This window comes from Salvelinus sp. IW2-2015, linkage group LG3 (assembly GCF_002910315.2).
Source record: "Salvelinus sp. IW2-2015 linkage group LG3, ASM291031v2, whole genome shotgun sequence".
Lineage (NCBI taxonomy): Eukaryota > Metazoa > Chordata > Actinopteri > Salmoniformes > Salmonidae > Salvelinus > Salvelinus sp. IW2-2015.
The window spans coordinates 30,254,784-30,279,569 of NC_036840.1; the positions used below are offsets into that span (position 1 = coordinate 30,254,784).

The window sequence follows — 24,786 nt, forward strand, 5'->3', positions numbered from 1 at the left end:
GCGGTCGGAGGCAGAGCAGTTGCCATCCCAGGTGGTGATGCTCTCGATGGTGCAGCTGTATAACTTTGAGGATCTGAGGACCATTGCCAAATCTTTTCAGTCTCCTGAGGGTGAATAGGCATTCTCGTGCCCTCTCACAACTGTCTTGGTGTGTTTGGACCATGTTAGTTTGTTGGTGATGTGGACACAAGGAACTTGAAGCTCTCAACCTGCTCCACTGCATTCCCGTCGATGATAACGGGGGCGTGCTCGGTCCTCCTTTTCCTGTAGTCCACAATCATCTCCATTGTCTTGATCACGTTGAGGAGAGGTTGTTATCCGGCACCACACTGCCAGGTCTCTGAACTCTCCCTATAGGCTGTCTCATCGTTGTCAGTGATCAGGCCTACCACTGTTGTGTCATCGGCAAATTGAATGATGGTGTTGGAGTCATGCAGTCATGGTGAACAGGGAGTACAGGAGGAGACGAGCACGCACCCTTAGGGGCCCCTGAGTTGAGGATCAGAGTGCAGATGTGTTGTTACCTACCCTTACCACCTTGGGCGGCCCATCAGAAGTCCAGGATCCAGTTGCAGAGGAGGTGTTTAGTTCTAGGGTCCTTAGCTTAGTGATAAGCATTGAGGGCACTTTGATGTTGAATGCTGAGCTGTAGTCAATGAATAGCATTCTCACGTAGGTGTTCCTTTTGTCCAGGTGGGAAAGGCAGTGTGGAGTGCAATAGAGATTGCATCATCTGTGGATCTGTTGGAGCGGTATGCAAATTGAGTTTAAAATGCAAATTGGAGTGGGGGCGTCATGATTTCTGGGATAATGGTGTTGATGTTGCTACAGACGTGAGTGCTACGGGTCGGTAGTCATTTAGGCAGGTTACCTTGGTGTTCTTGGGCACAGGGACTATGGTGGTCTACTTGAAACATGTTGGTATTACAAACTCGGTCAGAGACAGGTTGAAAATGTGGTGAAGACACATGCCAGTTGGTCAGCGCATGCTCAGAGTACACATCCTGGTAATCAGTCTGCCCTGAGGCCTTGTGACTTTTGACCGGTTTAAAGGTCTTACTCACATCGGCTATAGAGAGCGAGATCACACAGTCGTCCGGAACAGCTGATGCTCTCATGCACGCTTCGGTGTTGCTTGCCTCGAAGCGAGCATTGAAGTTATTCAGCTCCTCTGGTAGGCTCGTGGCTGTGCTTCCCTTTGTAGTCCATAATAGTTTGCAAGCCCTGCCATTTCCGACGTGTCGGAGCCGGTGTAATACGATTCAATCTTAGTTCTGTATTTACGCTTTGCCTGTTTGATGGTTCGTCGGGAGGCATAGCAGGATTTCTTATAAGTGTCCGTCCTTGAAAGCGGCAGCTTCTACCCTTTAGCTCAGTTCGGATGTTGTCTGGAATCAATGGCTTCTGGTTGGTATGTACGTACGGTCACTATGGGATGATGTCATCGATGCACATATTAATGAAGCCAAATCAAATCAAATCAAATTTTATTTGTCACATACACATGGTTAGCAGATGTTAATGCGAGTGTAGCGAAATGCTTGTGCTTCTAGTTCCGACAATGCAGTAATAACCAACAAGTAATCTAACAATTCCACAACTACTACCTTATACACACAAGTGTAAAGGGATAAAGAATATGTACATAAAGATATATGAATGAGTGATGGTACAGAACGGCATAGGCAAGATGCAGTAGATGTATAGAGTACAGTATATACATATGAGATGAGTAATGTAGGGTATGTAAACATAAAGTGGCATAGTTTAAAGTGGCTAGTGATACATGTATTACATAAAGAGTACACATCCTGCCAGTGACTGATGTGGTGTACTCAAATGCCATTGGAAGAATCCCGGAATATATTCCAGTCTGTGCTAGCAAAACAGTCCTGTAGCTTGGCATCTGCTTCCTCTGACCACTTCCTTATTGAGCGAGTCACTGGTACTTCCTGCTTTAGATTTTGCTTGTAAGCAGGAATCAGGAGGATATAATTATGGTCAGATTTACCAAATGGAGGGCGAGGGGGAGCTTTGTACTCATCTCTGTGTGTGGAGTAAAGGTGGCCTATACGTTTTTTTCCTCTGGTTGCATATTTAACATGCTGGTAGAAATGAGGTAAAACTGATTTAAGTTTCCCTGCATTAAATTCCCCGGCCACTAGGAACACTGCCTATGGATGAGCATTTTCCTGTTTGCTTATGGCCCTATACAACTCGTTGAGTGCCGTCTTTGTGCCAGCATCAGTTTGCGGTGGTAAATGGACAGCTACGAAAAATAAATGAAAACTATTTTGGTAAATAGTGTGATCTACAGCTTATCATGAGATACTCTACCTCAGGCGAGCAAAACCTTGAGACATCCTTAATATTACATTTTGTGCACCAGCTGTTATTTACAAATAGATACAGACCGCCACTCCTCATCTTACCGGAGGCAGCTGTTCTATCTTGCCGATGGACCGAAAACCCCGCCAGCTGTATGTTATCCATGTCGTCGTTCAGCCACGACTCTGTGAACCATAAGATACTACAGTTTATGTCCCGTTGGTATTGATATCCTTGATCAGAGCTCATCCATTATGTTATCCAATGATTGCACGTTGGCTAATTGGACTGATGGTAACCTCCATATTCTCCACGCAAATGACAGGGATTTGGGGCTGTTCCCGAGAAAGCAGTATATCTTTTGTGTCGGACTCGTTAAAGAAAAAATCTTTGTCCAGTTTGAGGTGAGTAATCGCTGTTCTGATGTCCAGAAGTTCTTTTTGATCATAAGTGATGGTAGCAGCAACATTATGTACAAAATAAGTTTAAAAAACAAGTTACAAACAACATGAAAAAACTAACAAAATAGCACAGTTGGTTAGGAGCACATAAAATGGCAGCCATCCCCTCAGGCTTCATTCTACCTATGATTTCGTTGTCTGATGAACTATTTTTCTTTTGCTGTGTAAAAACATTGAGCTCATGAATGATGGTTTACATGCATACTCCTCTATTTAGGCTATAGACTACAGTCGTGGCCAAAAGTTTTGAGAATGACACAAATATAAATTTTCACAAAGTCTGCTGCCTCAGTTTGTATGATGGCAATTTGCATATACTCCAGAATGTTATGAAGAGTGATTAGATGATTTGCAATTAATTGCAAAGTCCCTCTTTGCCATGCAAATGAACTGAATCCCTAAAAAACATTTCACTGCCTTTCACGCGCCTGCCACAAAAGGACCAGCTGACATCATGTCAGTGATTCTCTCGTTAACACAGGTGTGAGTGTTGACGAGGACAAGGCTGGAGATCACCCTGTCATGCTGATTGAGTTCGAATAACAGACTGGAAGCTTCAAAAGGAGGGTGGTGCTTGGAATCATTGTTCTTCCTCTGTCGACAATGGTTACTGCAAGGAAACACGTGCCGTCATCATTGCTTTGCACAAAAAGGGCTTCAAAGGCAAGGATATTGCTGCCAGTAAGATTGCACCTAATTAACCATTTATCGGATCATCAAGAACTTCAAGGAGAGCGGTTCAATTGTTGTGAAGAAGGCTTCAGGGCGCCCAAGAAAGTCCAGCAAGCGCCAGGACCGTCTCTAAAGTTGATTCAGCTGTGGGATCGGGGCACCACCAGTACAGAGCTTGTTCAGGAATGGAGCAGGCAGGTGTGAGTGCATCTGTCCGCACAGTGAGGCAAAGGACTTTTGGAGGGTGGCCTGGTGTCAAGAAGGGCAGCAAAGAAGCCACTTCTCTCCAGGACAAACATCAGGGACAGACTGATATTCTGCAAATGGTACAGGGATTGGACTGCTGAGGACTGAGGTAAAGTCATTTTCTCTGATGAATCCCCTTTCCGATTGTTTGGGGAATCCGTAAAAAAGCTTGTCCAGAGAAGGTGAGAGCCACCATCAGTCCTGTGTCATGCCACAGTAAAGCATCCTGAGACCATTCATGTGTGTGGTTACTTCTCAGCCAAGGGAGTGGGCTCACTCACAATTTTGCCTAAGAACACAGCCATGAATAAAGAATGGTACCACACATCCTCCGAGAGCAATTTCTCCCAACCATCCAGGAACAGTTTGGTGACGAACAATGCCTTTTCCAGCATGATGGAGCACTTGCCATAAGGCAAAAGTGATAACTAAGTGGCTCGGGGAACAAACATTGATATTTTGGGTCCATGGCCAGGAAACTCCCCAGACCTTAATCCCATTGAGACCTTGTGGTCAATCCTCAAGAGGCGGGTAGACAAACAAAAACCCACAAATTCTGACAAACTCCAAGCATTGATTATGCAAGAATGGGCTGCCATCTGTCAGGATGTGGCCCAGAAGTTAATTGACAGCATGCCAGGACAGATTGCAGAGGTCTTGAAAAAGAAGGGTCAACACTGCAAATATTGACTCTTTGCATCAACTTCATGTAATTGTCAATAAAAGCCTTTGACACTTATGAAATGCTTGTAATTATACCTCAGTATTCCATAGTAACATCTGACAAAATATCTAAAGACACTGAAGCAGCAACTTTGTGGAAATTAATATTTGTGTCATTCTCAAAACTTTTGGCCACGACTGTACATCCAGTGGTGTACTGGTGCCTGGAGAAGTGAGTATTACTCAGATGTTGCCAAACATTTCCAACAACCCACCCAGCGAAAGAAAGGTGCCCTGTGTGAAAAATTCTATGAGAAACATGACATACACTCTGAATTACCTAAAATGCTAAATCCCATATTGGTCTTTCACCGTCAGACCAACCAAGCTGTACTGTGCAAGTAGTTAATAGTAGGCCTACTATTGAAACAGAGTCAGTAATTCACAGGTTTCACATTTTTTGCAGGTTTTAGTTGGTTGTTGCATGGGTCACCAAAATGTAGCTATTATAGTTGGGTAGCTGAAGGGGTTAGGGTCCCAGACCATCCCCATTATTGATTAAGTGGACCTTAAGATTCATATGTTTGCTGAGGCTTTATAATAAGATACTGTTGCTTTGTGCCTAAAAACACTGCCACTATAACTTGCACAAGCTATCTATATTAGTCTTTTGGTTAAGCGCTGGCTGTTGTGAGTGTGTGCTTGCAGGCTGGGTCTGAGTCAGACCGAAACTAGATAAAGAGAAGTAACCACTGTTTGGTTTTGACATGTTGCTCTTGTGTGACAGTGGACAATGCTAATGAATTCAGAGAAGCTCTGTACTAGGTCCTAAGCATATTGCTGTATACCTGCATTGACGTAGGTGATCATACCACTAGGGAGTGATCACATGTACAGTTTAAGTCGGAAGTGTACATACAGCTTAGCACAATACATTTAACTCAGTTTTCACAATTCCTGACATTTAATCCTGGTTAAAAGTCCCTGTCTTAGTCAGTTAGGATCACCACTTTATTTTAAGAATGTGAAATGTCAGAATAATAGTAGAGCGAATGATTTATTTCAGCTTTTATTTCTTTCATCACATTCCCAGTGGGTCAGAAGTTTACATACACTCAATTAGTATTTGGTAGCATTGCCTTTAAATTGTTTAACTTGGGTCAAACGTTTTGGGTAGCCTTCCACAAGCTTCCCACAATAAGTTGGGTGAATTTTGGCCCATTCCTCCTGACAGAGCTGGTGTAACTGAGTCAGGTTTGTAGGCCTCCTTGCTCGCACACATCTTTTCAGTTCTGCCCACAAATGTTCTATGGGATTGAGGTCAAGGCTTTGTGATGGCCATTCCAATACCTTGACTTTGTTGTCCTTAAGCCATTTTGCCAACAACTTTGGAATATGCTTGGGGTCATTGTCCATTTGGAAGACCCATTTGCGACCAAGCTTTAACTTCCTGACTGATGTCTTGAGATGTTGCCTCAATATATCCACATAATTTTCCTGACTCTGGATGCACTATTTTTTGTGAAGTGCACCAGTCCTCATGCAGCAAAGCAACCCCACAACATGATGCTGCACCCCGTGCTTCACGGTTTGGGATGGTGTTCTTCAGCTTGCAAGCGTCCCCTTTTTCCTCCAACATAAACAATGGTCATTATGGCCAAACAGTTCTATTTTATTTTATTAGACCAGAGGACATTTCTCCAAAAAGTACGATCTTTGTCCCATGTGCAGTTGCAAACAGTAGTCTGGCTTTTTTATGCAGTTTGGAGCAGTGGCTTCTTCCTTGCTGAGCGGCCTTTCAGGTTATGTCGATATGGACTCGTTTTACTGTGGATATATATACTTTTGTACCTGTTTCCTCCAGCATTTTCACAAGGTCCTTTGCTGTTGTTCTAGGATTGATTTGCACTTTTCCACCAAAGCACGTTCATCTCTAGGAGACTGAGCGGTATGATGGCTTCGTGGTCCCATGGTGTTTATACTTGCGTACTATTGTTTTTTAAAAATTAACGTGGTACCTTCAGGCGTTTGGAATTGCTCTCAAGGATGAACCAGACTTGTGGAGGTCTACAATTTATTTTCTGAGGTCTTGGCTGATTTCTTGATTTCCCATGATGTCAAGCAAAGAGGCACTGAGTTTGAAGGTAGGCCTTGAAATACATCCACAGGTACACCTCCATTGACTCAAATGATGTCAATTAGCCTATCAGAAGCGTCTAAAGCCATGACATCATTTTCTGGAATTTTCCAAGCTGTTTAAAGGCACAGTTAACTTAGTGTATGTAAACTTCTGACCCACTGAATTGTGATACAGTGAATTATAAGTGAAATAATCTGGCTGTAAACAATTGTTAGAACAAATTACTTGTCATCGAAGTAGATGTCCTAACCGACTTGCCAAAACTATAGTTTGTTGACAAGAAATTTGTGGAGTGGTTGAAAAACAAGTTTTAATGACTCCAACCTAAGTGTATGTAAACGTCTGACTTCAACTGAATAAAATCAGCTGCGCCCTTAGGTGGGGTGCAGAACTTACTCTGAAACATACACGCTATGTTTACATTGTCAACTTCTGTCTGCAATTCCATTAATAAAGGTTTGATTGATTTGCTTAAAGAAGATATTGTCTGACTTGCTGATTTCACCAATAAGCCAATGATTGACAAGGAATCAAGGAACCTACCCCGACATAGCCAATCTAGACTACCGCTCAAATGTTGCTGTAATAGGCCTACATGTTTCTGTTTTACATGCTGTTTTGTTTTTTGGTTATTAATTGTCAGGCTTTAAAAACCGAAGCCAGATTGCAACATTTTAGTAGCRTAGCTCAGACTGTGGTATGTGTCTGTACACTTTCTCTTCGCTGTAAATGGGGCACATGAAAGCAGCAATTGAAGTTTAATTCACCAATGGAAGCCCATCAGGCTGTATTTTCATAAAGTAGATGACTCAACTGTTTATTCATTTATACTCACTTGTGTGTCCTATTCGGCCCATGGGCATTGTGTTTGACACATGTGCACTAGCCTATTAGCCACTTTATGACTGACTTGTGATCATTTCCCTTGCTAGTTTGATTGTATTGGCATTCCCAGCCTCAGTTTCAGTCGTCTGTTTTTGTTCAAAATATTGAATCATTTAAACTGAAACAGTGCCTCCCGAATGGGTGGAGACAGTAAACAATGTAGCAGGCCAGCTGTGATTTACAACCTGATAGCAATATTTTTTTGGACTACAAAGAAATGTATTGGTGAATTATATGAATCATGCATTGAACTGCATCCATCTATTCAGCCAACGATGCCTTARTGTWRGTRATGGAATAAAAKAWTTAAAAAACTATTTTTAAAACATCTTATAAWGTRGGTATTGAAGCATAAGCTYGGAAWTTGATATTTTTMACTGATATGARTGTCTGTTTCATATCGGCAAAGTAGTTGAAACGCTGTCAGTTCTGSTTGAACTCTGACACAACTAAAGTAATTATCACAACAGAACTACTAGTAGGTGTCACACCCTGATCTGTTTCACCTGTCCTTGTGATTGTCTCCACCCCCTCCAGGTGTCACTTATTTTCCCTGCTGTATTTATCCCTGTGTTTCCTGTCTCTGTTCCAGTTTGTCTTGTATGTTCAAGTCAACCGGTGTGGTTTTCACTGTGCTCCTGATTTTCTATTCTCGTCCAGTAGTCCTCCCGGTTTGCCTGTTTTTTTGACTCTATTCATTCCTGCCTGCCTGTCCTGACTTCGAGCCTGCCTGCTGTTCTGTACCTCTGGAACGCTGAACTGGTTTTGACTTTTTGCCTGTCCACGACCATTCTCTTGTCTACCCCTTTAGGATTGTTAATAAACATCTTGGACTCTAACCATCTGCCTCCTGTGTCTGCATCTGGGTTTCGCCTTGTGCCCTTATAGTAGGTCGTGCTAACGTTAGCAAACGTGAAAGAAATACATAAGATGACACTTAGAAATTGACTTCCAATAATTTACTCTAGCAAGTTTCACACTGATGCGCTGCAGTAAGTAAATTGAAAGTTGAATCCATCACTTCCGTTGTTTGGCTGTGCATATAGCAAAGGTTGAACATTTGGTGGATTCTTAATGAGAACTGAGACCCTACAATGTTGGCAACACTGTCTTTACTATGTCCTATCAAAGCATGCTAACCTTCTGCATTATGGGGAGGATCYCTGTCAGTTCAAAACAGATTAACAAAATAATCAACTTATCAAACAATATTACCTCTGCTTAATTTCCCTAGCGTTACCATGCTTAGTGACAGATGCCCACAACATATTGCTGATGACCGTACCCATATTCTAAACAGGACAGTCTTAAATACAAACCGTATTCTTAAAATGTACTTACCTCATTACTTAGAGGAGAAACGTCCTCTCACCTCGACGGTTACAGTGCCCACTGTACTGAGGAAGAGACAGCAATAAAAGTACTTCCTGAAAGCCAACCTAGAATGATATCTGGTACATGTAGTGCTTTAGCCATATGCAAATGCATCCCATGCWAATTGGATGGGGTGGGCTGTCCCAGGAACAACAGACATCCCAATGATGAGGTCATGATGGGGAAACAATCGCAGCCAGCCCTTTATGGGATACCAGTAATTTGCCATGACCTTTATTTTGTAAAGAGCAACATTCCGTGCACTGTACAGCCTAAAGAAAATCAACCTTATTCTCAAAAGTAAGTACCTCTTGGAGTTCTAGAGGAGAAATCTCCTCTTTCAGCCTTTAGCTCACAGTACCRGCTCTACGATAGAGGAAGAGACAATATAAGATCTTCCTGTAATGCTTTAGCCGGGCTGACATCCGTTACACAAGTGGGGTTATTCAGGGCAGGCATAGAGCATTCTGGGTGATGGAACCCACATCCTCCATCACTCATTTGCCTCCTGCTGTCAGGAAGGTATGAATTTGAATTGATTTGAATAAAATCAAGTCCTATACTTTCAGAGGACAGACACCCTGTTTAGACCTAATGCTTAAGAACGGACGCTTTCCTTCATTTGAAACTTCTCAAAAGAAACAAAACTAAAGCTCTCCTTCAAAGTACTTTGAGATTTAAAGTTGTATCAGAATCTGACTGATGAACAGTCAGTCTTTTATGTGAAACTGCTGTGATAGAAGTCATGTTGTGCTGCAAAGAGCTGAGACCTGAGAAACCTTCAGAGGTAAATGAGGTCAAAACCTAGAGTTTTCACTGCAGCACTGTGGGTAAGTGATGAAAGCAGARGTAGTTGTCAACACAGTTAGAATTACTGCAGCAGGGACTTCAGTGCAGTGCTGAGCCACGTCCGTCCCATTGTCTCAGACTGGAACTAAAGGAGTCTTCCTTTTCATAGGACCCAGCAYCAGGCCTGGTGGAAAGCAGAGATTAGATGTGCACCACCTCAGCAGCCAGGAGATGGCACTAAAGAACAGGGCTGCGATCTCACTTTCTATGATGGCTTGAATATGTCTAAATAGATTATTAGGGATGACGCAAGCAACAAASAGTAATATCTCTCAATGTAGTTCCTGTGGTGTTGGGCCCCTCCACTGTAGTTGGGGCCATTGAAGCGGTCTGCCAWGAAGTTAATGATGCGGTCCTTAAGAACTTATTTGTAACATATTGTACAATTTGGAATTCGTAACATATCAACCTAATTGCACAAACAAAATTGCAGGACTTATCATACGAAATGGARGGTGTAATACACAATTGTTGAATTGAACACTACTTTCAAAACGAATGGCTGAAATTTAACATTTAGAAAGAAAACTATTTAAAAAGTGTTGGAACAAGGGGAATTAGAATGGAAGGGTGTGTATACTTAACAGACTAGACCTCTTGGTTTCAAAGAGGAACAGAAGACAAATGTCTGTGTTTCGGTACTGAAGAGCTATAGCAAGCACAAAGGTGTGGCATTTAGGTTTAGACACCATGCAGGAGAAACAACACAGCGTCACCTAACCTGTGTCAGAATTCCTGACGATTCGGAGGTCTGTTTTCTTTGTTGTGGTTGATCTAGTACTGGATATGTGGCTGATTGTGGCTTTGTACCAGGAAGGAGGTCTATGTTTATCTGGGGCTGCTGGTGTTTCTGCTGCTGAGATTTGTTATATATGTCAGCTGTTACAGGTGGGTGGGGATGTACGGGAGGGTTGATAAAAATGACAGTTCAATTTAGCTATTTGATACCTTTTATTATATTGAGACTTGCTGGATTCTTTTGTGGTGTTCAATTTATAGAAACTGATGATTCTCAGTTCTATCCACAAAAGGGCGTCAGAGCTCCTTGATTGAATCACTGAATAGAGAGAGCAATACAGTTGATTCAATGCACACTTGGTAGACTTCCTTTTCATACCAAGCAATACACAGATATATATTTTTTTTTAATTGTAGAATGTAAACACTTTGATCCAGACATCTCTAGAAGATCTCATCCAGATAATTCATATTATTACAAATCCCGTAAACCTTCAAATAAAAACAACCATGAATGTTTGAGATGTTAGAGTAGAAGTGTCACTGAGGCATATTTTATGWTGTCTAACAGCTGTGTTAAAATGGAGAAAAAAAGAAAAAAAGTGGACAACACTGGATGAAACCTACTAGATACCTTTAAAAAAAACTACTGTATGAACAATAAAGTTGACAAGTCATTGCTATCATATCAATGCTTTGTGTAATAAGTAKACAAATAGCCTGATGAAGATTTCACAAGGTTATAATTTACATTCAAATCCCCCATAATAGGTATGCTACAACCATGTAATCTTGGTTTGTAAAAATCATATGTATATTAGGTCTATCAGTGAAAATGTAGAATATAAAATGTCCTTAACACAGATCACTGGCTCTAGTTACAAAGAGTCTTGAGTATGACATTAGTTCATATTTCATCAGTTTAAAATGACAGACAGTTTACATTTCAGAATCATGAGCTTAGATCTCTCTGAAACATGTTTTTCAGACCAGGCCTCGAATTCCAGCCCCGTTCCTTGGCCAACACGTAGACACATCCAAAGAGACCAGGGAACATTTTCATCAGGTCAACAGATTCTAAATCCTCAGCACTGCAGAAGGAGAAACAAACTCAGCCACCTGCAATGGTAAGACAGTGAAACTTTTAAGTACTGGGAAAAACATTAGTCTTACTTACTAGTGCTCATGGAGGTTGCGTATGAAACGTAGTAACCCCAACATGTTCTCAGGGTAGGGCTTTCTGCCATCCATCTTTTTCATCAATTCAGASGGCAGCTGTGAACACGAAACAACAAGGTATGGAAAGGGATGCTGGCAAATATTGACTCCAAAGCTTCCCACAGTGTCAAGTTTGGTTGGATGTCCTTTGGGTGGTGGACCATTCTTGATACACATAGGAAACTGTTGTGCCTGGCACCACTAAAATACTCTGTTTAAAGGCACTTATATACTACCGTTCAAGTTTGCGGCCACTTAGAAATGTCCTTGTTTTTGAAAGAAAAGCAAATTTTTTGTCCATTAAAATAACGTCAAATTGATCAGAAATACAGTGTAGACATTGTTAATGTTGTAAATGACTATTGTAGCTGGAAACGGCAGATTTTTTTATGGAATATCTACATAGGCGTACAGAGGCCCATTATCAGCAACCGTCACTCCTGTGTTCCAATGGCACGTTGTGTTAGCTAATCCAAGTTGATCATTTTAAAAGGCTAATTGATCATTAGAAGACCCATTTGCAATTATGTTAGCACAGCTGAAAACTGTCTGATTAAAGAAGCAATAAAAAAACTGGCCTTCTTTAGACTAGTTGATTATCTGGAGTATCAGCATTTGTGGATTTGATTACAGGCTCAAAATGGCCAGAAACAAAGAACTTTCTTCTGAAACTCTTCCGTCTATTCTTGTTCTGAGAAATGAAGGCTATTCCACGTGAGAAATTGCCAAGAAAACGGAAGATCTCGTACAGCGCTGTGTACTACTCCTTCACAGAACAGCGCAAACTGACTCTAACCAGAATAGAAAGAGGAGTGGGAGGCCCCGGTGCACAACTGAGCAAGAGGACAAGTACATCAGTGTTTAGTTTGAGAAACAGATGCCTCAAAAGTCATCAACTGGCAGCTTCATTAAATAGTACCCGCAAAACACCAGTCTCAACGTCAACAGTGAAGAGGCGACTCCAGGATGCTGGCCTTCTAGGCAGAGTTCCTCTGTCCAGTGTCTGTGTTCTTTTGCCCATCTTAATCTTTTATTTTTATTGGCCAGTCTGAGATAAGGCTTTTTCTTTGCAACTCTGCCTAGAAGGCCAGCATCCCAGAGTCTCCTCTTCCCTGTTGACTTTGAGACTGGTGTTTTGCAGATACTTTAAAAAACAAGGACATTTCAGTGACCCCAAACTTTTGCACGGTAGTGTATATTTTGTCACACATACACAATCCATGTCTCAATTATCTCAAGGCTTAAAAATCCATCTTTAACCTGTCTCCTCCCCTTCATCTACACTGATGAAAGTGGATTTAACAAGATACATCAGCAAGGGATCATAGCTTTCACCTGGTCAGTCTGTCATGGAAAGAGCAGGTGTTCATTATGTTTTGTACACTCAGTGTACATGTACAGGTAAGTACACTGAACAAAAATATAAACACAACATGTAAAGCTTTGGTCCCATGTTTCATGAGCTGAAATAAAAGATCCTAGAAATGTTTGATACGCACAAAAACCTTATTTCTCTCAAATGTTGTGCGCAAATTAATTTTTTCCCCTGTTAGTGAGCATTTCTCCTTTGCCAAGATAATCCAGCCGCCTGACATGTGTGGCATATCAAGAAACTGATTATAACAGCATGATCATTACACAGGTGCACCTTATGCTGGGGACAATAAGAGGTCACTAAAATGTGCAGTTTTGTCACACAACACAATGCCACAGATGTCTCAAGATTTGAGGGAGAGTGCAATTGATATTCTGACTGCAGGAATGTCCACCAGAGCTGTTGCCGGAGAATTGAATGTTAATTTCTCTACCATAAGCCGCTTCCAACATTGTTTTAGAGAATTTGACAGTACGTCCAACTGGCCTCACAACCGCAGACCACGTGTATGGCGTCGTGTGGGCGAGCGGTTTGCCAAGCATTGGGGTTATTGTATGGGCAGGCATAAGCTACGGACACCTAACACAATTGCATTTTATCGATGGCAATTTAAATGCACAAAAATACCATGACGAGATCCGGAGGCCCATTTTTCTTAAAGGTATCTCTGACCAACAGATGTATATCTGTATTCCCAGTCATGTGAAATCCATAGATTAGGGTTTAATTCATTTATTTCAGTTGACTGATTTCCTCATATGAACTATAACTCAGTAAAATCATTGAAATGGTTGCATGTTGTGTTTATATTTTTGTTCAGTGTCAATTTAATAAAATGACCCATGGCTCACCTTGGATTTCCACTGACAGAAGGTTCTCTCCATGGCACTTTGTTTCAGAGCTTCTAGAAGTTTTGGGTCAGCATCACTATACTTCCCGACCTCCTTCTCATTCCCAATTCTTCTCAAGTACTCAWCTCTCCTGAAAGACAACAGTGTGCAGTACAAAATGTCTAGTCAATACATASATGTTGCATATTTTATATACTTGGGCATTGGCTCTTCTTGTGCTCAAGCTAAAGCATCCTAGCAAGCATSTTAACAAGTTATCCATGTTTATCTGTGTGATAAGTTCTCATGGATGGTCAGTATTTGCAGACATAGTTCCATCTAGAAATGTAAGAGTGGTTACATTTCTCCAGCTGCATCCCTCAGCWGTTTACTAWAAAAASTGCCAGATGAACTCTWCATWTTWGRTTYAATCCCAGATTGCCCCTTTAACCAAACCTTTTGATTGACTCGTATTAGCAGTTCTTCTTACCTCTCCTCGTCCCAGAAGTAGGGGTGATCCAAGGTCTCCTCCACAGTAGGRCTCTTTTTTGGGTCTTCGTTGATCATCCACTCAATGAGGTCCTTTGCAACCTCATCTACAACGTTATCCAGATTGTACTGCCCATCCAGAATGTTGCTCTCACATCGAGGACCTCTGCCAAAGGGGTGGTGTCCACCAGAGAGMATGTAATATGTCAACATCCCAACCACCTGGAAATGACAGTAAGCAATTGAACAATTAGAAAAATATTATGGAAACCAAGATATGGTTACCTATTTTCATTACACAAACCTGAATATCAGTGCTCCGCTTATATCTGATATCGCTGTCTTCATCCAAAGTTTCCCTGGCCATCCAGCATTTTGTTCCGGCACTTCTTGTTTTTACAGTTGTTTGTCCCGTGGTCAATTGTCGACTTATACCAAAATCKGCTAATCTTGCCCTGCCGGTAACATCTGTTGAGAAAACCATGCTAACAGTTTAATAATGACATGTGTGGTTTAAAAACATCAGAATTATCATTATTGTTAAATTATAGAACAACATCGTTGTATATTATATTTTATTCCAATGATCAGTGCCGTTTAAAACGGACATTGAATGTATATTCAAAATAAAGTACATATGACAACATATTCTCCTCAATGCTTTTCACATTACTCCCTGARTGATGCTCATTGGTTTGTGTCTTCTGCTGTCTCTGCAAACAGGAGGTTAAGTCAAGACATAATAAAATGTGGTCTTACCTATCAAAACATTCTGGGGTTTGATATCCCTGTGGAGTATGTTGGTGTCTTTTCTGTGAAGCACTCCTAGACTAGAGAGAACATCATGTACAATTTCCTTCAGAACATYAGGGTTGTCCTTTGGTAAGTGGTCTTTGATGTATTCATCCAAGGTGTATTCGCACAGCTGAAGAACAAGGTAGCCAAAGATTGTATCKTCGGCAAAGTCAACATATCTTACAATGTAGGGATTATCAAGTTTAGGAAGACGTAGYAATTCCTCCTCAGTCTTGAGAACTTGATAGTTTATTCGGGTCATTCTCTTAACTGCTACTTCAGTGCCATCATCCCTCAGGCCCAAGAAGACCTCAGTTCCATCACTTCCCTTTGCTATGAAGTAATATCATCATCTATAGTGAGGTTTCCTACTATAAACTTTACTTTCATCCATGTTGGCAAGCTTCTCTAACTGGTCTCCCACCGCTGCTGACTTTGTGCCATTTGCGCTGTAATGGTGATGTGTCAGTGGTGGGGTGGAACGGCTTCACACTTGAACACTCATCAAGGCCAGATTCCTCTACAGGAGTAGATGAAGTATTGAAGGCTAAACATGTTTTATTTTCTTGTGTGCCCGTCTCTTCTTTTGGTATGTCTTGCTTTTCTGCCTTTTCCCTCTTCTTCTTCTTCTTCTTCTTCTTGGTTTCTGACAAATGACTGTCTTTTGAATCTTCACTTGTTGACTTGGTGACAGAACGTTGTCTGTCTAAGGACATGTTTAGATCTCTCAGCTTTACTTTCAGGTTTTCATCCCTTCCCCAGATAAGTAGTTCTTCAGGTACCGGAGTCAGTCCCAGAGAGCTGATGTAACCAGGAACACAACTACATGTGTAAAGATCTGCTAGCAAGGCATAGGCAAACATCTTCAATTCAGAAGAATAACCCTCCCTCTGTGTGCATGGGACAATGTGCTTGCATATTTTCTCAAGGTCAAAGTTGCTCCAACGATCCTTGTCTTTTGTCTTCTGTGTGATGCCATAGAGTATAACAACGATCAATTTCACGTGATAATCTTTTGTTTTACAGGAAAGCAGTTTCATTAACTCAGGAATTAGGGTAAGTGACACCTTATTAGGTATTTCCTTCATGGCGCAAACAACTTTATCCAAGGATTCCAATGCACCTGCCCTAAATATCAGAGGAATTGTAGACAGACGTCTGCTTACATCTTCAACATAGTAATCTACTTTATTGGAGTCATTCAGCCATGTAATGGCTGTCTGGGGATATTTTTCTGCATATGGACCTTCAATGTTAAAGCACATGTCAATCATAGCGAGGTGGGTTTGTGGGTTCTCCTCTAGTAGGTGAAGATGATAGTGTTTGAAAACATCTGTTGGGGATGTTTGTTTTATTGCTTGTACAAAATGCAAAAAAAGCTTGATTTTGGAAAAGAACTCACTCTCTTTAGCAAAGTTTCCAATTATTGTGGCCAATTTCTGATCAATTGCAGGATGGACGCCATGATTTAGCCACATTACTGCTCCAGATTCTAGCAACTTCTTCACAATATCCTCTCTGTCATGTGCTAATTGAATTGGAAAGAACTTTGGTTTTACAGGTAGGCCTATGTCTACTCGACCATTTGGATCTGCCTTTGCTTCCAGTAATGTTGTCACTATATTCACTGGAACTTTATGCAGTCCAGCATAATGCAGAGGTGCAAAATATCTCTTTGATGGTTTGTCGGGGTCAGCACCTTTTCCCAGAAGAAATGTACAAATCTCCTGATTTGCAAATGCAACAGCAGCAATTAAAGGGGTTACTTCATCTTGTAACTCAACTCTAGGATATGGTAGTCCACACACAGGCCCTATCAGGGTTCTGATCCTCAGTACCTAGAATGTTGCTCTCTACAAATCGAGACCCTCTGCCAAAGGGTGGTGTCCACCTAGTAGAGTAACAGTAATGAGATTCTAACATCACAACTCACACCGGCTGTTAGACTAGAATGACACCGTCACCGACGAATAGAGAAACACAAATTGACCAAATTATATATGGAAACCAAGAATAGGGTTTACCTGAATTATCTTTCATCACGGAGTAACCAAACCTTGAATATCAGTTGCACAGTACAACAGTGTATCATCCGCGTATTATCTGGAGATCCGCGTCAATGCATACCAAGTTTCCCTGACGCACAGGGGTAGGCACGAGTCCCGAGTCGGAATCCCATTTTGTCATCCAAGGGCAACTTTCTTGTGGTTTACAGTTGTTTTTGGTTCGTGGGTCAATTGCGACTTATACCAAAAATCCGCTGAATCTTGTGCCTGCCGTAAACACTGTCCTCAGAAAACCAATGGCTAAAAACCTAGGTTTAATAATGACGGTGGTATCTACAATTAAACATACAGAATGTGATCTCTGATCTAATTGCTCATGAAAACCTTATATAGGAAAAACACAACAGTCAGTTGTATATATTGAATGATTGGTTATGTTTCAATGATTCAGTATCCTACGTTTACACAAGCCGGACGCATTGAATTGTAATAAGAGATTCAAAAATAAAGTACATTGACACAATCTATATCTACCATCAATGTTTTCGAGCATTCACTTTGAAACCTGCCACCGTCGGATGGATGAATGCTCATGATTGGTTTGTTCCATTCTGCCTGTCTCTGAGCAAACAGGAGGTAAGTGCCAAGACATAATATAAACATGTGAGTCCTATTACCTATCAAACATTGCGTGGGGCGTTAGTTATCATCAGCTTTAGTGGAGCTATTTGTGGTCTTTTCCTGTAAGCAACTCCTTAAGACTGAAGAAGAACATCAAATGTACAATTTCCTTAACCAAGTCAATTAGACAGTCAGAGTGGCTGTCCTTGATCGGTAGTGAGTGCTCCCGTTATGACTGTGATCTCACATGCATTACCAAGGTGTCATGTATTGCGCATCAGATGCGAAGACAAGTAGCCCAAAGATTGTATCATCGGCAAAGTCAACATATTCTTACATGTAGGGATTATCAAGTTTAAGGAAAAGACTAAGAAATTACACCTCAGTTCCATTGAGAAGCTTGTATACTGTATTCTTATTCGCGAGTCAATTTCTTAACTGCTACTTTCAGTGCTACACATCCTCAGCGGCCCAAGGATGAGCAGCCACTAGTTCCCACTACACGTTCCCTTTATGCTTATGCCGAAAAGTAAAATACAAGCGGATACAGTAGGTCTGATCGCCAGTAATGACACATTACAGTTCTGAATCATGGAGCTACACACGAGGCATTGACAGTCTGATTCAACCGTAATGATCACCGATGCTACAGGTCTGGATGCATGAGTAATACAAAGCCATGAACAGGTATCCGCAGTAATAGCTGGGCCACGGGAGCACACATTACACGGTCTGTAATCTCCAGTAATACACATTAGCAGACGTCTGACCCAGTACTACAGATCCCACGGGTCTGAAAATCCCAGTACTTACACATTACACGCTGATCCCGCAGTAATACACATTACAAGGTCTGATGCCCAGGTACTACACATTACAGGTCTGACCCAGTAATGACACACTTACGAGGTCCTGATGTCAGTATCATCACATTAACAGGGTCTGAGTCACGAGTATACACATTTACAGGTCTGAATCTACCAGTAGCATGTATAACATTACATCGTCGATCACCAGTACTACACCATATCAACGTCTGATCGCCAGTAATAACAACTTACAGGTTCCTGATCACCAGTACTACACATTAAGGGCCGTCTGGAGTCATGGTACTACAATTACAGGTCTGAGTTCCATTATTACCACATTACCGGGTGTCTGATCATGAGTTGATCTACTACCATCGTACATTGGTTCTGATCCAGTCAATAACACATCAATTAGACAGGGGATCTTGATCCCAGCATCATTAGGCAGCAGCAACATTCAGAGGCGGTCTGAAGTTCATCCCAGTAATTAGCACATTACAAGGTCGATCTCAGGGTAACTACTCTTAAACGACAGTTACAGAGGTCGCTGAGTTCGAGGAGGTACTGATTACACATTAACGATGGTTGAATCCGCAGTATTACACTATTGACACTCTGATATCATAGTAATACACATTACAAGGTCATGATCAGCCATAGCTTTACCTACTACATTGGACAGTAGAGTGTCCGATCCAGTACTCCGAACACATTACACGGGTCTGACCCAGTAATTACACATTCAAGATCTGATCGCCAGTAGTGGGACATTACAATCTGGCAGGGTTCACTCGATCCCCGAGTAAATCCAGTACATCATTAGCCTAGCGGATCCCAGTACAGTGCGCACATTACAGGTGTATCGCCAAGTATCTTACAACATTACAGGTCTGATCAGTAGCTACTACGTGACAGAACATCTACAGGCGTCTGAATCCCAGTATCTACAAGAGATCAGTTACAGTCCACGGGTTCTGGATGCCCAGTAAGGCTCAAAACGTCAGGTTAGCAGCTGTGAGGCCTACTGTACTGTCATATCTACTCCCAACCAACATACAGGAGTCTATATCCAGTATCGCCGGCCATTATACAGGTCTGTATCCCAGATACCTTCCACCAGCAGAACATTACAAGGTCTGATTCCAGGTACTTACACGACCGATGTACCAGGATCTTATCATAGAACCTTGGGGCGGTTTAGGCCACGAAAGAAGGCATTACAGGTCTGATCCAGATCTGGACACATTACATGGTCTGAACATAGTATACAGCATTACAGGTCTGATCCCAGTACCCTGTGTACTCTCTCACACAATGACCAAGGGGTCGCTGGAATCAGCCAGCTACTACCAGCGTCACACATTCACAAGGGTCGGATCAATCAAGTCTAAGGTCTCGCCGTCCTGGGGCCGACCTTACAGGCCCGATTACTCGCCTACGGCTTACAACATTACAAGTCTGATTCCCCAGTGTACACATTACAAAGGCTGAGTCCCCAGTGTTACTTCGCCATCTGCCTCACAAGGACGTTGTAGAAGATGTAGCAGCAGAGCGGGCTCACGTGACTCGCCGAGACTGCGACGCAGGGACATACAGTTACTAAAGCATACAGCTCGGATTGCCCATAATTGGAACCAAACATTAACAAGAAGGGTCTCGATCATTCGGAAGTATGGCTGGGACCGGGAGGCATTATCCGGGGTACGTGCGGTGAACTGCCCAGGTATATATCGTTACAAAAAGTGAGCGTCGGTTGCGTCAGACGCGTGGATCCCGAGGCAGTCTCTGGCAACCGGACCCATTCAGCAGTCAGAATTCGGACCAGTGGAGCTCATGACAGCCACAGCATTCATGGGGTCTGGGTGATCCCGTATGACGCTGCGTCTAACGATGTACCTGAGACAGATGCATCGCATATTACAGGTGCCTGATGTCACCTAGTCCACCTCCCATGGTTAGCACATTACAACGGATCTGATACCCAGTGAGTACACATACAGGGTTCTGATCCCAGTACTTGTATTAGTAAAGAAAAAGCAGCATCTTAAGTCAATCCCCCATTCGGGCTACGCGCGCGCTGCACGCGACATTAGCACCGGTCCGATCGCACAGTAGTAGACCTCAGTCTTGCGCATTCACTTTCAGGACAGACGGAACCCGCAGAACAACTGGCTATACCAAGAGTGAGGCTATTCCTACTTAGTACTTAAATTACTCTTTCTCAGTCCCTATGTGGCAAAAGCATTCTCTGCAATCTGTAGTCCTCCACGGAACTCCGCTATGGGCAGACTCTTGTGCCATTTGCGCTGTAGGTGATGTGTCAGTGGGGGGTGGAAGCGGCTTCACACTTGAACATCATCACAGGCCAGATTCTCTACAGGAGTAGATGAAGTAGTTGAAGGCTAATAACAATGTTTTATTTTCTTGTGTGCCGTCTTTCTTATTGGTAAGTCTTGCTTTTCTGCCTTTTCCTCTCTTCTCTTCTCTTCTCTTCTTCTTCTTGGTTTCTGACAATGACTGTCTTTTGAATCTTCACTTGCTGACTTGGAGACTGAGATGTTGTCTGTCTAAGGACATGTTTAGATCTCTCAGCTTACTTTCAGGTTTCATCCCTTCCCCAGTTAAGTATCCTTCAGGTACCGGATCTAGTCCCAGAAGCTGAGATAAACCAAGAACTACAACGTAAAATGGTAAATCCTGCTAGACAGGCATAGAACATCTTCAAATCAAGCGAATAACCCTCTCTCTGTGTGCATGGACAATGTGCCATATTTTTCTCAAGTCAGAGTTGCCCAACGACCCTTGTCTTTGTCTTCGTGTGATCCATGAGAGTATAACAACGATCAATGGCATGTGATAATCTTCTGTTTTACAGGAAAGCAGTTTCACAAACTCAGGAATTAGGGTAAGTGACACCTCCATTAGGTATTTCCTTCATGGCGCAAACAACTCCATCTAAGCATTATCAATGCACCTGTCATAAATTCCAGACGAATTGTAGAACAGACGTCTGCTTACATCTTCAACATAGTAATCTAGTTTCTTGGAGTCGTTCAACCCATGTAATGGCTGTCTGGGGTATTTTTCTGCATATGGACCTTCAATTAAAGCACATGCAATCAGAGTGAGGTGGTTTGGGGCTCACCTGTAGAAGGTTCTGGCCAAAGCGTCTGAATACTTTGTTGGGGATGTTGTTTTATTGCTTGAACAAAATTTAAAAAAAGAGCTTGATTTGGAAAAAAACTCACTCTTCTCTAGCAAGTTTCAATTATTGTGGCCAATTTCAGATCAATTGCAGGATATATGCCATGATTTGCACATTACTGCTCCAGATTCGAGCAACTTCTTCACAATATCCTCTCTGTCATGGCTAATTGAATTGGAGAGAACTTGGTTTTACAGGTAGCCTATGTCTACTCGACCATTTGATCTGCCTTTGCTCCAGTAATGTTGTCACTATATTCACTGGAACTTTACGCAGTCCAGCATAATGCAGCGGCGTCAAAATATAGTTGATGGTTTGTTGGGTCAGCACCTTTTCCAGAAGAAATGTACAAATCTCCTGATTTGCAAATGCAACAGCAGCAATTAACAGGAGTGAGGGGCAGGGATGAAGTCGCAAAAAGAAGCATATACCAAGGTCTGATCCCGAAGAGTACCGACAGGGGAGCACCATACATAAGGGACGTAGTCGTGGATCCATGTCGACTGGGGGCGACAGGCATTAAACAACCGAGGGTCTGGACCCAAGAGAAGGCAGCGACATCTAAGAGCAGGCATGTACAAGGGGAATCTGGTGAACATCCAGAAACGTGGGCAGAAAAGCCGGCAGGAGACGCTGGGGACACAGCAAGGGAAGAGAAGAAAAGAAGCAATTGACAAGGAGAGTGATCAGTGGAGGTAGGCTCTCAAGCATAGGCAAAGACGGGGGGGGTTTGTCCCTCAAGATAGATGATGGAGGTGGGAGATTCGTAAAAGATGAGGATGTGTGTCGGGAGGAAGCATAGGATTTATTGAAGTCCTAGCAGGTACAGGTGGTCCTGGTCAGAGGGAGAAGCGCCAGGCCGCCGGGCGTGACACGACCAATGAGGAGGCGCCACCAGCAGGGGGCAGCCAGGAGTAGCGCAGAGCGCCCTGACAGACCAGAGGTAACCCAGGAGGATGCTGCAGTACAGCAGGGGAAGCAGGTAGGCCCTGACGAGGAAGACCAGGAGGAGGGAGAACTCCACAGTTACACCGGCGAGTGAGCGAGCAGCGTACGGTCCAATGTAGGGGGGCGAGCAAGAGGTCTGACAGGACCCAAGGGAGACGAACGGGGGCGTGCGTGACGAAGGCACAAAAGGTACCAGCACTCGCCTGACAATAGAAAGGACCAGCGCAGGGAAAGCCGGGAGGGAGGGCGTGGTAAAAGCAGGCGGCGGTCCGTACCCAACCCCCAAGCGGGCGCCGTGGGTAACGAGGAACCCAGGAGTGAGTCGCGGGGCTCCTGATAGGGGCGAGCCAGAGAGAGGGAGTGGGGAGCCCCAGACAAACTGTCGGGACCAAGAAACGGGACGGGGCCCGCGGCAGGCTCACAGAGCGAGGAGCAGCGGGCGTTCCAGGGGCCGCCAAGTGATCAGGACAGAGTAGGCGGCTCACGAAGAAAGAAGGGAAGGCGGAGATGGGGGCGGCTGGCGTGTGTACATGGGTAGGGGGCGCGAGTGCGACTTAAGGACTTAGCCGGAGGTAAGACGGGAGGAACGCGCGGAAGAGTAGGGGGACCGGGAGAGGCGGAGGGGGGAGCGGGGGAAGGGACGATGGGTTCCTGATAACCGCAGCGCCCGTGGGAGTACAGGGACAAGACCGAGAGAGAGACGGGGGAGAGCGCAAGAAGTCCAGTAGCGGGCCGAGACGCGACCGCTACAAGGTGGGACGCAAGGTGCAGCACAAGAGATCCGAAAGCGACACGAACGGCGAGGGCGGCTCGGTCAGGACGGAGGAGGGGCAGCGGGCGGCTAGAGGCGCCGGGGGGAGAGCAGAGGGGAAGGCGGGAGGAGGAAAGGTCCTTGGGGGCGGGGCCAGACCAAGACGAGGGAGCCCAGAAGGGTACAGCAGGCGGGCGTGGCAGAGACGAAGGGGAGCGTTGGTGAGGGACCAGGCGAAAGGGCGTGGGTCCCGAAGGAGAGGCAGGGGAAGAGGAGGGAGCCGGGGGGGCAGGCGGGCGAGGCGGCAGAGGTAGGGGAGTAGGTCCTGGTAGAGCGCGAGCGCCACGGTGGGCACGTAAGCAAAGTAGCCGAGGAGAAAACGCTGCCAGTCCAAAGTAGGAAGAGAGCAAAAAAGCAAGCGCGGGCGGCGGGAGCAGGGGCGGGCGTGAGAGGTGTCGCGTAGAGGGGGTGTGAGGCGAGAGGGCAGCCAAAAGCAGCAGCGGCGCCCCGGGAAGGGGGGGGGGGGCGCGAAGGGAGGGTGTCGCGGTCGGGTGGAAAACGGGGCGGGTCGCAGGAGGGCGGAGGCGCGGGGCCAGGGGCGGCGGGGACGGTCTCGGGGGGGAGCGAGGCAGTGGCAGGGCGGAAAACCGGGGAAACGGCGAGGCAGCGGGAGGTGGAGGGCGGGGCGGCACACCTGCGAGAGAGACCGGCCCGGAAGAAGGAGGAAGCTGACCTAGGGGGAAGAAGGGCCCCCGACACGCAGGGCACGGGGTCTGCAGAGGGAGAGGAGGGAGGGCGAGTTGGAAGTCTGAAGGGGGAAGGTCGCAGGCGGCAACGTCCTAGGGGGTAGCGCGCAGGGCCGGGCCTGTAGGGAGTAGGGGCGGAGAGCTGGGGGGCCGGGCGGGCAGCGCCTACGCGAAGTGCAGTCGCAGCCTAAACGGCGGGGGGGCGTTCGCGACGGGGGCTAGCGGGGCGTCGAGGGGGAGCAGGTTGAGAAGGCGGGTAAGCCGGTTCCAAAGTTACAGCAGCTCAAACGCGGTGGGGCGAGTAGGCGAGACAAAAGGGGAGGAAACGTGGGTTCTTCATTGTAACTCAACACAAGGGTACAAATCATTGAATGTCCTTGCCTCTAAATCAAACTCTTCAGGCTCTCCAGATATATTAATAATGCACTTATAATAGGATCTGGTGCTCTGAGATAGACCACAGTTTGGTCAGAGTTTTGAAATCATCTTTGTTCCATAAACTGCCTGACAACTTTACCTACGCAGGGACATCTGAAAGGAAGCAAAAGCAAGGTGGTTGAGTGATAGATTTAAAGCCTTGGTTAATGAAATACAAACAATACATATTTAATGGGGCCTAGATGACGGTTGAACGCTA

At 44.2% G+C, this 24,786-nt stretch overlaps 2 protein-coding genes across 4 annotated transcripts in view; both read right to left on the bottom strand.

The window, feature by feature from the left end:
* Positions 1-8,816, bottom strand: part of LOC111954285 (uncharacterized) — a 22,199-nt gene extending 13,383 nt beyond the window's left edge. The window contains exon 1 of the transcript XR_011474359.1: positions 8,737-8,816. The gene's annotated coding sequence lies outside the window, so the exon portion shown is untranslated. The remainder of the gene's footprint in view (positions 1-8,736) is intronic.
* A 1,740-nt stretch (positions 8,817-10,556) lies between these two features.
* Positions 10,557-22,085, bottom strand: LOC111954303 (serine/threonine-protein kinase/endoribonuclease IRE1). Of its 3 annotated transcripts, XM_070435860.1 has the most exons (7): positions 21,645-22,085; positions 15,028-16,361; positions 14,573-14,736; positions 14,270-14,490; positions 13,801-13,930; positions 11,534-11,631; positions 10,557-11,447 (listed from the first exon to the last, which is right to left on the bottom strand). In XM_070435860.1, the coding sequence occupies exons 2-7, from the start codon at positions 15,323-15,325 to the stop codon at positions 11,309-11,311; spliced, it is 1,050 nt and encodes a 349-aa protein (XP_070291961.1). In that variant the 5' UTR covers positions 15,326-16,361; positions 21,645-22,085; the 3' UTR covers positions 10,557-11,308. The 3 variants fall into 3 exon arrangements, with proteins under 3 accessions (XP_070291961.1, XP_023829689.1, XP_070291962.1); XM_023973921.2 differs by lacking the exon at positions 21,645-22,085 and having other exon boundaries at positions 15,028-16,850; XM_070435861.1 differs by lacking the exons at positions 11,534-11,631; positions 21,645-22,085 and having other exon boundaries at positions 11,407-11,475; positions 15,028-16,850.
* Between the last annotated feature and the right edge of the window lie 2,701 nt (positions 22,086-24,786).